Below are 14,232 nucleotides of genomic sequence, written 5' to 3' on the forward strand. Positions count from 1 at the left end.
ACAAGTGTACAGTGTTTGGTTTCTCAGGCATTCCCCAATCAATAACAGAAAAAATTGTAGATCACGAGGTGTGATCTCGAAAAGCCATTTATTCTAAACTGGTATAGTACCGCTATTTCAAGAACCCGTCATTAATTTTAATGCTCTAAAGATGGCTCGCACTGTGTGATCTTGCCAGAAAAACGAAGTCTTGTAAGTGGTATAATTTGTTTTACTTGAGTCTTACTACGCTATACTTCAAGAAACCTTGCCTCTATACATGTAAATTCATGTAAGTCCTCTCTGGTCTTAAATCTGTTTGGAAGTAAAAGTAATGACACACAATAAAATTTGGTACTTTTTTGCCTTTTATAGCTATAATTGAGCCATAACAAAACGGTTCCATCGAGTTCGATCAGTAACCTTTGTAACAAAATATTACAGGACAAAAGACACAACAACGAATGTTGTCGGCTGATTATATCAATCCCCCTCTCGACGCGGAGGTCCTTCCGCCTGCTAAATCTACAGGACCGAAAAAACAAAAACGGTGAAGTTAGGCTTTGCACATCGTTATTTACACTGGGAATATAACAAGAAGCTCTGAAAGTCGCCCTAATTTCCTCTTGATTATCAGTGGTAAATGGTACACCATGATTCCAAATGAAAGATTTCCTGCTTGGTAGCAAATCCCAAATAAACAGTACTCCGAAAGCAAAAGCTGTTCAAAAGTGCTGAACTAAAACGTCAACTGACTTGTTAAGTCCGAAGCAATCGGAAATAATCCCGGAAATAATATATCGAAATATACAATAAGACGGGAACCAAAATTATCTCTTATTTCTTTCGAATGGCGCTCATTCATACAAAGACAAGACGTTACTCTGCTCCGGTGTAGCACAAATTATTTTAGTTCAACAAGCATTATCTGGCTTTATTCTTTTAAATATATTCTCGGTGTTTACGAAGATTGATCGGCCCACAGTTGTTGAACGTTTTAGCCACCCGAAAGGTACAACCCTTCGGGCGGAGTAACAACAGGAAAAGGCTGCTAAATTCGAAAATAGCTATGTCAGTCCCGTTGTCTATTGTTGATGCAGGAGGGAGAGGAGGAGAGTGGAATTATTGGCTTAGCTTTTATATGAATTATCTCTAATGTATCAGTTGTTTACGATCCAAGATAACGGTGATCATTGTAAATGATATACCATGATCCGTGTCAGGACCTTGCATGATAAATCCTGATGCGGATCATAATGAAAGAATTGAACTGGACTTGTTTCAACTGTCAGGGAATCACACGTGCTTTTATTAAGCTCTAAATCATTTATCAGTCAGTTAGCGTGATACAGAAAAGTTCCCTGTTTTACAGAGAACAGGACACTCAGTGAGAGAGCTTCCTGTAATTTATTATTATTATAGGCACTACGTGTAGAGACGATTGTTTGAGACTGACAGACTGAAGAGGGTCTCCCAGGGGTTTTGGGGAACAAGGGAACATTGGCAAAATATCGAAGGGAACAAGGGAACATTAGCCATTTTTTGGGAACAGGGGAACAAAATTCGAAAACTTACAAAGAGGAACAAATAACGAACATGTGTGGGAACATGAGAACATAGGGCAATTTTGGAAGGGAACAAGGGAACAAAGACCCCCCCCCCCGCCCCTGGGAGACCCTCACTGAATAACAAGCTAACTGACTGACTAATTCATTGTCTGATTGACGTACGTTGATCTACGTTTGAAGGAATCTCAATGATGCTTTTACCTGTGAGACTATAGGACTGCTTCTTCTGCTACAAGGCAGCGAGAGTCACACTGCCTGAGAGAAAGACCGACTCCTTCGCATTTGAAAGAAAAAAATGAATCAATAAAGGTGTCTGTCATCATACCTCTCTCCGGGCTGACTGTCACTTGTGTCACGTCAGCCGATATGTATCACGCTAATGACTGATGAATGATAGTGCAGCCCACCCTTACCTTATATGGGGTGTCCTCTAATATCCACCTCAAATATCTACATAACTAAATTCGCGAACCACCCTTGTGTGCAATTGTTTAGCGGAAGCAGTGAATATGGCTCGCAGTTATTTCCACGTTGCCATAATTGTTGTGGCTCTCTTCATTGCTCGAGGAGGTAAGCAGGGGTCTTAGTTTCGTGCACCTAGGTTAGATCTCCTACCATGTCGAAACATCTGTTATGGTTTGCGCCCAAATCTTTCATTCTCGCTCAGATTCAACCGAGGTCATCTCGTAGCTCGACTAAGCGTTGGAGACAAACGAAAGTAAGCTACCGCCGAAACTTCCATCGATCAGTATCATTGAGGGTGGCCGAATACCGAGTACACGCGACTTGAAGAAAGTCACGAAATGTAAGAGCGAGAACGTGTCGACAATCAGGAAAAATTTGAATGGTCTTTATGAGAGTAACCGAGTGTTGACGAGAGTCGATAAAGACGTGCGAGAGACTGCACGCTAAGCGAGAGCGGGGGTTTCAGCTCTCTACTGATGGACTGCCCTGATTCTTCTCTATTAAAATTTAGCGTGTTTTCTGGAAAAAACGCCCACCCCTGAAACTCGTATAAATGGGCAAAGCTCAAAGGGATTAGCCCATCACCGCAGATATAAAAGTAAAACAAAATAAGAAATAAATGTAACCAAATCGCTATTGGGATAAAAAGAGTCTGGCCCTAAACCCCTCAACAATCGATCGGCTAGTCTAGTCTTTCACTTTACTCTTTAGCAGGAAGTGAAGTTCCCCTCATATCAGGTATAGTTCTTGTGTGAAAGCTGAATTTGTAAGGGTGCGTTTCTTTAAGAAAATCCAATACTGTATTGGATCCACACTGGGAGTGGATTCTGCGTTTCCTTTGACGGACCATGATCCCAGAGATCTTGGATTGATCTGTTTAGTAAAGAAACGCAAAATCCGTTTTCGGTTTCTTTCGGATTTAAGAATCCAATCTTGGATTTTCTTAAAAAACGCACCCTAAGTATAGCTCGCAGGGGTTAAATGTTTAAATGCGGAAAGAAAAGTCACATATAGGTATTAAGCTGAGTTTGGTTGTTGTTGATATCGATATCTATTCTGAACAGGAAAGAGATATGTCACGAACAGTCACGCGTAACAATTATGTAACATTTACTCACGAAGTTTTGGTTTTGTTTGTACAGATCGTACTTGATTTCAACTTGATTTTCCGGTTCTTATATCATGATCAAATCACTTGTATATATTTTACGACACGTGTGAAGTTTGAGCGGATATGTTTTCGATCGATCAATAAACGAATTCATAAAATCAACCACTGTTGTTACGAGTTCATAACTAGATACGTTTACGTCAAAAACATTTTCAATGCGTTTTTGCATTTTGATAAAATAAGCAGCGCCCTCAAACAAGTGCCACATTAAAACGTCGAGAAGATTAATAAGCGTCGTGGCGGAGGTTCGGCAATGTTTTTAGCTAGAATTTTTTCACTTTCAGGTTTCTTAAAATTCTTAACCTGAGGAGGCTAGAAATGAAGGAATTTCTTTTTGGTAAATTCAGAACTCCTCAAAGAACTCCTTACGAGGGCCACTAGTTTGTCAGTGCTACCTGTTTACGCGTGTTTTTACCCTCGTTAAATAAAGTTATTCTTCTTCTTCTTCTCAAAAAGCCAGGACTTAAGAATTCGTAATTTTTGTAAGGTTTTAGTAAAAGCTGCTAAACTTTGGGTCTTTAAAAGAATTTGGTGTGACATGTCCTTATGGTCCATGGCAACCGTGTTTTGACAGACATGTCGTTTTCAAGTTTGGCTTGTATTGTTTTGTGTTTCTTTTTTATTTTTTTTTTTTATTTTTTTTTTTAATACTTTTCTGATGCATTGGTTTTTCGCTTTTAACATTGTTGTATTAATGCAATTATCTTTTTCATTTTAGGCATTGTTTTATTGATTTTTATTATTTTTGGGTAGTTCTAGATGGTTTTCTGACATTATATCAAGAAAGTGGACCCAAGATGGTGGCTATTGGGACACCATTTGTCATGATGTCATAAATTCATGTGTCAAACCTCAAACCTACCTCATACATACTCTACTCCATGTCCATAAAATTTATTCTTGAACAGCTACTGAGAAGGAGACAGTTTCTCCTTTCTGCCCCCATGGTAGAAGATGAAAAGCCCTGTCTGAATAGAATTAATGTTTTGTCATTTCCTACGTAGATTCTCTGAGCTGCTACCATTGCACCAGCGAAGATTCCGCCAGAGACTGCAAGTCAAAGATGAAGTCAATAACATGCCCATTAGGAACATCACAATGTGTCACAGGTACTCGGACATGCACTCAGGGCAGTACCACTGAAACTATCTACTACAAGAGATGTAACGCCCCAAATTTGTCGAGCTGTGGAGCCAGTTCACAAGATTTGCCCAAATGCCCCACGTCCCCCTTCTCATGGGGTACCACCGAAATAGACAGCTGCTGCACTGGAAACAACTGCAACTCAGGATCATCACACAGCATCAACCAAGTCATGCTAGGAATATGCATGACATTTGCTTTCTTGGTTCTAGCCTTTGTTCATTAAGTCTTGCTCAAAGACTGGTTTGAGATGCTTTTAATGTCTGATCAACTTATAATTAGCTGAGTGGTTGTAACACAAATTACTAGACAAGTACTTGTAGAAGTCTTGCTGTCGTTATGTATGAAATGTAATAAGACCATATAAGTGGTGCCATAAACAGTAGATAAACAGTAGTGCAGATTCAAAGGTGGTCCAAAGGAGAAGCGCTGGCAAAGGCGTAAAACAGTGGGCCCAGTCTTCCTCCATTAAGGGGAGGTGAGAACCTGGACTACTCCCAGGTAGAATCTGTTTGGTAGTCAATTAAAACCTTATATGTAGACTTTACTTGAGTCACACAGAATAGAACTCTTTACACTATGAGTAATCCCTCTTTTGCTTAGCCAACATGAAATGTAGTAATGCATGATTTCAACAATAAAGAGAATAGCAAGGTTCAATAAATATGTAAGAGAATAGCAAATAGACAAGCGTATTTCACTATCTGAAAATTCTAGGGGGGTCTCTGTCCCAAATTTAGGCCCACAGTACAACGTTTATCTCCCAATCCAAATTTACTTGAAGGTTTGGTTATTTCAATTCGTAGGTATTCGTGTCTGCCTAGCCAGACCTTAATTCTTATACATTTCTTGGAAATGGTAAAAATCCTCTCAGTTATTTACAGCATAGAATAACAAGGAACGTACATGAATAATGAATCATACCAACAAAGGGGAAACTTGTAATTCAACTTTGCCACAAAAATGTCAGAGAATCAAACATTAATTTTGTTTTCAATTTTTCAAGTCATACCTTAAGTTTTTCATGGGTTTGGTTGGTCTTGTTTGATTTGATGGGCAAAAGGAACATAACCACTCATTTTCAGGCCTGAAACAGCTGTGCTTTCATTTTAATATTTGTCACATCCAATTTTAGCCATTTTTACTTTTTCGTTCAGCTGGAATAAAATATTGTCCACAGACATAACCAGACACTGTAGAGATGAGACACAGAGCTGTAATTTGCGACAGATCAGAGAGCAAAAAAAAAAAAAAACAGACTGCTATCAAATTGAGCAATAATGAATCAGTTACGTTAAAATTTGCGCCGTTATCTTGCCTCGGCAACAAAGAAAGACACAACATGTTTGCATGGACAGTGGTCTGATGTCATAAAGTTGTTGCATTACATTTCAACCCACATTCACTCAAAAAAACATATCAAAGTATAAAATCCTCATTATGCCACAATATTTTTATTAATGATAAAATACTACACTTGCATTTGTACAAAATATGAAACAATATAATATTAATCTTTACACAATTTCGCTCCTTTGGAAGCTTCCAAATACTATTTCACAATTGTACATGTACAAATTTACAAATTAAACTAAGCCATAGCCCATTTTACGGATATTGAATGCCATACTGAATAAATCTATTTCACAAAGGACTATGGGTCGAAAAGGGGGCATAATTTGCAAGATAGCATTACTAATGTTTGTGAAGACGCAGAAAATGACTAAGATAACTTTAAAAGCTGGGGAGTAGAAAAGTTGAAATCATACTTATTAGCCCCCAACCTCGTTCCCAGGGTCTTTTCCCTGGCTTGGGGGTGGGGCGGGAAAAGGCCCTGGGATCGGCCGGTGAATCCTTCATATTGATTGGTTGATTGTTTTAAATAATTAATGCAAAATTTGGCCAAATAAAGATAATTTATGCATTATGCCGAAATAAAAATGGCGGAAAGTATGTCCACTCCGACGAAGATTTCTCCTCGCAATCCAGTTTGCAGACTCTGTGGTGATTCTCATGAGAGTCGCTATATGCTTCGAATATTCAGCAAAGCTGGTTCATCAAAAGATCTGTGCGCCAAAGTCCATAAAACGTGTGGCATAAAAATTTCGGAAGACGATATGAGGTCAAAGGTTTTATGTAGGGGTTGTGTTTCGTTCGTGAACAAGATGGAACAGTTTATTCAGAGAGCCCAATCCATAGAGAATACACCGTTGGATCAAAGCTCAGAATATGCTGTAAAGCGATGCGTTCAGCTGTCACCTTCTTCGCTTCAGCCGTCGAAGCGTTTATCATCGAATATGCCATCCGAAAGCTCTGTGCACGTGGATGAGCCGTCGAAGCCAATCACACCAACAAGAAAGCAGCTCTCCTTCTCAACTCCACAAGCTGCGACAATTTTAATGCCTAAATCAACCGGAGATAACTGCTCAGCCTCTTCTACGGATCAGCCGAGAAGAAATACTTCGACGTCTGCAGAACAGTCGTCTTTCTCAACACCGCAAGATGCTACCGGCGTGACCGCGGTGCCAATGTCTAAATCAAAAGGACATGATTGCACAATCACTTCCTTGGATCAGCTGTCGAGGCGAACGACATTAAGTTCGGTAGAGCAGCCTTCATTTCCAACTCAGCAAGCTGCAACTGTTCTAAGGCCTAAATCAACAGGAGACAATGACTGTACATCATTATTCGAAGGGCAGTCGTTATTGACTGAAAGACAGCAGAAAATGATTGTACAAGCTGTCAGCCACAAGGATGCAATTGTACTGGCGGCTATCTTGAAAGATCACTGTCCAAGTGTTGTGAAAGAGTTGAAGAAAATCGTTAGTGAGGAGTTGAAAACATCGTGTGCAGAGTTGTGCAAGCGTTCTCAAGGTTCCATTTTATATGGAAATGATTATGACAGCATGAAAGACTTTGATTTCAGCAAAGTTTGGCTTGAATTGAAGACGAACCTCCCTTTCTTTGTTGAGCTCATGAACGCAGTGTCTGGCAAGGAGAACTCCGTCGCAGAAACAAAGCTTGAGCTTCAAGTAAAGTACAGTTTTTTGTACTCGATCCTTATGAACGAGAGGTGGCATGAACTCAACCTGGTGAAACGTGTGAATACAGTTCTCATCATTGAAGGTGGATGTACCAAAAAGGTCAGTAATATAATTTATAAGTTGATGAGGTATAAAAAATTCATTGCTTTCCTTTATTATGTCCCTTACTCCCACTGCGTGAGTGGTATCAATTCATACATTGAATACAATCTATGGTTGATCCTCTTTTCTTATACAAAGCTTGACAGAACGTTTGTTATTGTTTGGTAGTTTGGTGTCAACAGTGAGTCATTAATTAGGCTGTGATTGAGATTGTATTTGAAGAATTAATTAAAAAGCATGTAATGTATAGGATATTTACACAGCGGCGTGAAGATATGAATTTTATTTTTGGGTGGTAAAGCAAGATTCTACAAACGAGTGCAGCGAGTGAGAAAAATATTGTTTTGACACACCATGTAATCAGTTGTCTTTTCATGTATAGACAACTAACTGTTTGTAAGCACAACCATGAAAGTCATAAATATCCTCACTAGCGGGGATATGGCCAATATGCCACTTGGGTCCTGGATTTAGTTTCGTATGGATTTTATGTTTATTACATTTCCAGTAGAACACTCATGTCCATATAATAATAAGTGATCTTTGCAATGAATTGAAAATAAGAGATCAGTATTGCATGTATGCTGAGTTTGACACTTTTATTTCTGCTCCCCTTGTAATAGCTTCAAGAACGACTGAATAAACTTGGCGTGTGCCTGTCGACTGGGAGAAGGGATACCCTGCTAAAGCTCTTAGGAGGTCACTTTTCGGATATAGTGGTGCAGCAAGTAAAGAAAGGAAGTGTGTTCCGAGGCACTGGTGACAACTGGGACCTGAAAATTTTGAAGGGTCACATGAGAAAGGAAATCCAGAATGATGATCTGCACTTGTTTGCCAGTAACCTGATTGAAAACAGAATTGACTTCAATCACTTGCCCAATGACAGCCCCAAAGGCAACATTAGAGATTTCCCTCGACATAATTTTTCTTTAAATGTACCAGAATGGAAAAGGTATGTAAAATGTGCCAAAATCATTGTTGGGCGAATTGTTCTTGAGTTCTTTCCCAAATTTAAGTTCTTGAAAGCTGTTATCCCCGAGCACATTTCTCATGAGTACAGCCAACAAATGTCAGAGAAGTCCATCATAGTAAGCCTGCCAATCATCAATGCAAATGAAGCAAAGTATGATGATTGTGTTAACATTTTAAGAACCTATGAAAAGTGGATTGCTGAAATCTATGTTCAAGCAGGGCTGCTAGATGAAATGCCACACACAGATAATCCACCAATTCCTGAAGGACCTGCAGCACCTGGACAGACAAATGCACACCAACAAGACACCCATGATGACCCAATGAGAGATATGAAGATTGCATTTGCAGGTGATCAGCTAACTCGTGTGAGATTTGCAGGTGCCAAAGATTTGCTGTCTGGTTCGCACACAGCAGCTGATCGTTTTGGACATTGCTCGCCCTTTAAACCAGTGATGTGGCATACCAAAGCATCCCTTTTACAGTATTCATACTCATTTCTTCACAAAGCAGAGTCTGTCAATCAAGTTGGCACCTTAAAGTACTTCAGGGAGAAATACAATAGGAGGAATGCTACCCCTTCCAAAGTTCTTGACTCCTATGAAGGAAGCGAAGAGTTGTTCCTCAGTGTGGGGAAAGCCTATATAGTAACTGCTGCCCTGAACTTTTTTGGGATGTCAGACCTTGAGGAAAGGCCCTCATTACATAAATTCCCAGAAAACATTGCGCGTGAGACCTTAGAAAACAAGAAGAAATACTTTGATGATGCTTTTGGCAAGTTCATTGACAAGTTCCTTTTACAGAAAGTAGATGTCAATGACTGCTGCAATGATGATGACTGTGTGAAGAATTATGCCCTTTGTTTTATTTTCCTGGCTATTCTTGTCATGCAAATGAAGGACACTGCAGCAGAGGGGGATGGCAGCAGAAATCTCATCAACCAAAAACTCTTGCTGTCAGTTTTCAAGTCAATGGGGGCTTACAGCAAATATGCCATTGAAATGTTTGTGAGTATAGCCCAAATTGAGTGCCTATTAACTCCACGCCTGGCTGAACAGTTCAAATGGGGATTTTTTTGTCAATTGGAGGGGTGGTGCTGGAAGGAATATTGAAGACGACCTGGCCCAAGAAATTTCTAACCGTTGCAGTAAAAGCATTGTTCAGAGGCAGGGACCAAACAAAACCCTGAACTCTATAAGCAAGGTCTGCAAAGCAACCACTGGCATCCATCAGATTGTAGAAGAATTTGACTGTTCTGTAGGGATCCACAAGACATCTGTGCAACATACAACACGTGACTCACTTAAAGATGAGAAAGAAATGGTGTCTGACCTATTGCGATTGAGTCCTTTCAATTATATGCCAGCAAGATTTCATGACAGCTTCCCTGACATTAAAAGGTCTCCTCTAAGGTATTTAAACATTGTGGACTATCATCAGTGGCTAGCCAAACACTTGGAAGAGTTATCAACTTAGACATACACTTAAATGAAGATCACTGAGGGCCTAGTTAATCAATAGTGTTCTTTAGGAGAGTAAATCAATGTTCACAGTATTTATGATGATGTTGTAATCATCATCAGAGATCATCAGTTCTACATATAGTATTGTGCTCAGATATAAGCGAAAAGAACAAAATGTAAAAAAAAAAAGATCAATGTCACGGTAACAACATAATTAAATATCAATAGTGTATTTTAATAGAGTAAATCAAAGTTCACAGTATTTACAATTTATGGTGATGTTCTGATCATCATCAGAGTTCATTTCAGTTTTACATCTAGTATTGTGCTGAGATAATCATATATGCATGATAAGAACAAATGTAGACAAACTGATCAGTGTCATTGTAACAACAGAAATAATTAAATATCAATAGTGTATTTTAAGAGTAAATCAAGGAATATCTACAGCAGTTCACAGTATTTACAATTTATAATGATGTTCTGATCATCTTTAGAGTTCGTTTCAATTCTACACATAGTATTGTGCTCAGATATGTGTGATAAGTGAAATGTAGACAAACTGATCAGTGTCATGGCAACAACACAGAAATAATTAAATGTCAATAATGTATTTTAAGACAGTAAATCCAGATATATCTATAGCAGTTCACAGTATTTACAATTTATGATGATGTTCTGATCATCATCAGAGTTCATTTCAGTTCTACACATAGTACTGTGCTCAGATATAAGCGAAAAGAACAAATGTAGACAAACTGATCAGTGTCATGGCAACAACATGGAAATAATTAAATATCAATAGTGTGTTTTAAGACAGTAAATCCAGATATATCTACAGCAGTTCACAGTATTTACAATTTATGACGATGTTCTGATCATCATCAGAGTCCATTTCAGTTCTACACATAGTATTGTGCTCAGATATAAGCGAAAAGAACAAATGTAGACAAACTGATCAGTGTCATGGCAACAACACGGAAATAATTAAATATCAATAGTGTGTTTTAAGAGAATAAATCAAGATATATCTATAGTAGTTGACAGAATTTACAATTTATGTTGATGTTCTAATCTTCGGAGTTCATTTTAGTTCGACATGTCAACAGGAGTATGCTCAGATATCGGCGAACAGAACATTTTAAGTTGATGCTCTAATCATCATCGGAGTCCATTTCAGTTGTACACATAACAGTGTGTGCAGATATAAGTGAAAAGATCTGAGAAGAACAGGTTTCATCCCGTATGCCAAATGATTTCAACAAGTCTGCTTCTGACTCAATAAATTCCACTCCCTCCACAACCTTTGCAGCCAGATTCTTATCTACAGAAATGTCAAATAGCGTTGAACACTCTGATGCCACTTTGGACTCGTGGTCAGAAATTGCACTCTTTATTAACCTTTCAAGGATAACGCGGTTATCGTTAGATAGAAATCTGACCTTGCTTCTAATAGCTTGGGGTAGATCCTCTTCAGTTGTTTTGAACTTGTCATCGCATATGCAGCAACAGTTCTCTTGTTGAACACTGGAGAATCCAAAGTAATCCAGAAGGAGTTTCCTTTGACAGGTGTCTTCTGATCTACAATATGACTTCATTGATTCTTCCACATGTTTTTTATTATTTCCAATATCAGAGTTATTGTAGTAAAGTGTAGCACATGATGAAAGTCCCATACGGCCGGCACGACCAATTTCTTGCATGTAAGCTTCTAGGCTACTTGGTGGTGTTATGTGGATGATGTTGGTCACGTAAGGAGCATCAACACCCATGCCAAGTGCTGATGTTGCAAATAGCACCCTCACCCTCGATTGTTCTTTCTTTATTTCTGATATTATGTCTTTCTTCATGCGACTCGTTTGGGGGGCATGGAACTGTGCAAACAGTCTTGCAGTGGGTTCTAATGTTTCTCCAACACACTGTTTGGCTTTCAATATTCTTTCAAATAAGCCATAAGCATATCCGCAGTATTTCAGTTTCAGGTAAATGATTGTCATTGGGTAGTTTTCTCTTTCAATTGCCAGTTCATTGGCTATGGGTTTAAGGATTCTGTCATAACCTTCATTCCCATGATGATTACTCAGACGCACTTTCTTGTCCAGGTATATGTTCACTCGGTTAGGGTTTCGAGCAACAATTTTACAGTCATTTTTCAATTGCAGACTTTGTTTCAAGTCTCTCAATAAACGAGGTGGTGCTGTTGCTGTCAGAGCCATTGTGGGTACATTGGGAAAGAATGCCTTCAACACTGACAGGTCTTTGAAGTCTTTTCTAAAATCTTCACCCCTGAAAAAGAAAAAGAAACCCTGAGCTACAAATCTTCAAACATAAGTGCAATGAGACATACTAACAAAATTTTTGTTTAAGAGTAAGAATGTTTACTTAGTAGTATCTTGTTATTATGGTTCAGCTGTAAGAGCATGGCATGGAGACAATGTATGATGTTCCAATAAGCAGTGTAAATATCATAGAATTCACTGATGAATTATCAATATAGTTCATAGAGTAAAATTTTCATCGTTTGTAAACAGAAAGAGAATAGAGCAGATTTTTTCCGAATTGTATTCGCAATGTAAATACTTGTCGGTGCCGTAACCGTGATTTAGATTTCCCGGAAATAAGCTAAGTCTGTAACAAACATGACATGAATAGACAAGGAATGAACATTTTACGCACTTACCATAATTCAACACAGTGAGCTTCGTCAACTATGCAGGCAACAACATTCTCTTGGAAGACTTTGCTTCCCATTAGCTCTCGACCTTCCTTACTTACTAGAGCCTCTGGATGGGCGAATACAATTGAAGTGTTGCCATTAACAACATCTCGAGGAAACTTCGTTGAATCCGGGACCACGTGCTCGCTTGGTTCTTGTTCATTTCCGAACAAGTTCTCGGCCGGTTCCTTCTCGTTTACAGCAAGCTGTAAGACATCAGCGGTTATCCTGCGAGCTTTTAAGACTTTCAGCTGATCTTCATTGATGGAATTTAATGGACATACCACAATAACTATGTTCTTGGTGGTCTTCACAGGAATAAGATGAGGTAGAAGGTGAAAGAGCATTGACTTGCCAAATCCAGTAGGTAGGACTCCAATAACATCCTGACCTTTCAGCATATATTCAAAACACTTCATTTGAAGAGGTTTTAAATTTAAAGGTGGAAAATTACCGTTATTTAAGGAAAATCCGACTCGACGAAGCACTGACAAAAACTTTGGTTCACTCGACGAGACCGCCATCTTGAAAGTTCCGTTTAACATATGATAATTTAGTACACCCAAGATATTTGGGTGTTCTGAGATCATGTGACCAGCCGATCCCAGGGCCTTTTCCCGCCCCACCCCCAAGCCAGGGAAAAGACCCTGGGAACGAGGTTGATTAGCCCCTGTAGGCAACACAAATAAACAAGGATTAATAAACCTTGCTGTTTTCGTGCATAAATTGGGGTTTCAAGTAGTCAAAAGTGTTTGAGAAAGTCAAAGAAAAGTGGAGAGTGAACGCTTAACGAAATTAAGTCTAGAAGGAGGAAGAATCATTTTTCCCGACCGAGATACATTAATCAAAGGGCGGGAGGAAAGTGCATTCAGCTACCCTGAGCTATCACAGATCAACGTGGAAAAATATTGGGACGAAAGTGAGTAAAGTATAGGTCTTTTACAATTTAGCAGCTTTTAGATACAAATACTATCCTGGTGGTAGCATAGTTAGTTTCTTTCACATTTGTCTTCTGGATAGCAGTTTACATGTATCTGGTGGACCGTGTCATCAATTCTATCATCAACTGGGGCCTGATGTCCAGTCCCAGGGGGGACACTGCCATATATGGGCTATGTAGGTATGTGCCGCTGTGAAGGGTATGGTTTCCAAGCAGTTTACTCTAGGATAGGGTATATAAATCAGAGCGTTTGGGTCTAGAATAGGGTATCATTTTTCACAAAACTGACTGGTTGGTTGAAGATTTTATCTAAAGTAAGGGAACCAGGAATTGCCTCTCAAAAATACAAAAAAATCAATCGGCAAGTTTTAATTTACACAAATCAGCCTCAACAGTGTCAATAGATGGGAGGATTTGGGGAGTTTACTCTAGTATAGGTTAGCAAAATTCAGCTGGACTAGCCCTGGTATAGGCTAAGGGTTCCAGGGTCCCAGCGGGACATCCCCACCCAGAAATTCCTCCCCCCCATCGGGTGTCCAGTTCAGTGTTGATATGTTGAATAGAAAAGTTCAAAGTGTTGAATACCACTATTGTAAGAATGACAGTTCATTCAGCGTTACCTAACTACAAACCTACTGACGATGTAGAAGTTTTTTATGTTTTTGGTGA

General features: G+C 39.1%; 3 protein-coding genes across 3 annotated transcripts; 2 read left to right on the forward strand and 1 right to left on the reverse strand.

Annotated features, from left to right (window-relative positions):
- The first annotated feature begins 1,986 nt into the window (after window positions 1-1,986).
- Window positions 1,987-5,016, forward strand: LOC149108616 (uncharacterized). The gene is made up of 2 exons (XM_089293598.1): window positions 1,987-2,117; window positions 4,188-5,016. Exons 1-2 carry the CDS (start codon window positions 2,057-2,059, stop codon window positions 4,550-4,552), a joined length of 426 nt encoding a protein of 141 aa, XP_089149724.1. The 5' UTR covers window positions 1,987-2,056; the 3' UTR covers window positions 4,553-5,016.
- Window positions 5,017-6,029: 1,013 nt separating this feature from the next.
- LOC149108617 (uncharacterized) lies at window positions 6,030-10,946 on the forward strand. The gene is made up of 2 exons (XM_089293595.1): window positions 6,030-7,469; window positions 8,096-10,946. Exons 1-2 carry the CDS (start codon window positions 6,246-6,248, stop codon window positions 9,554-9,556), a joined length of 2,685 nt encoding a protein of 894 aa, XP_089149721.1. The 5' UTR covers window positions 6,030-6,245; the 3' UTR covers window positions 9,557-10,946.
- On the reverse strand, window positions 10,122-13,281 carry LOC149108618 (uncharacterized). The gene is made up of 2 exons (XM_089293596.1): window positions 12,588-13,281; window positions 10,122-12,193 (listed from the first exon to the last, which is right to left on the reverse strand). The coding sequence occupies exons 1-2, from the start codon at window positions 13,211-13,213 to the stop codon at window positions 11,062-11,064; spliced, it is 1,758 nt and encodes a 585-aa protein (XP_089149722.1). The 5' UTR covers window positions 13,214-13,281; the 3' UTR covers window positions 10,122-11,061.
- Between the last annotated feature and the right edge of the window lie 951 nt (window positions 13,282-14,232).

The sequence above is a fragment of the Orbicella faveolata genome, unplaced genomic scaffold (assembly GCF_042242905.1).
Source record: "Orbicella faveolata isolate gen_17 unplaced genomic scaffold, um_ofav_v1 contig_25, whole genome shotgun sequence".
Taxonomy (NCBI): Eukaryota; Metazoa; Cnidaria; class Anthozoa; order Scleractinia; family Merulinidae; genus Orbicella; species Orbicella faveolata.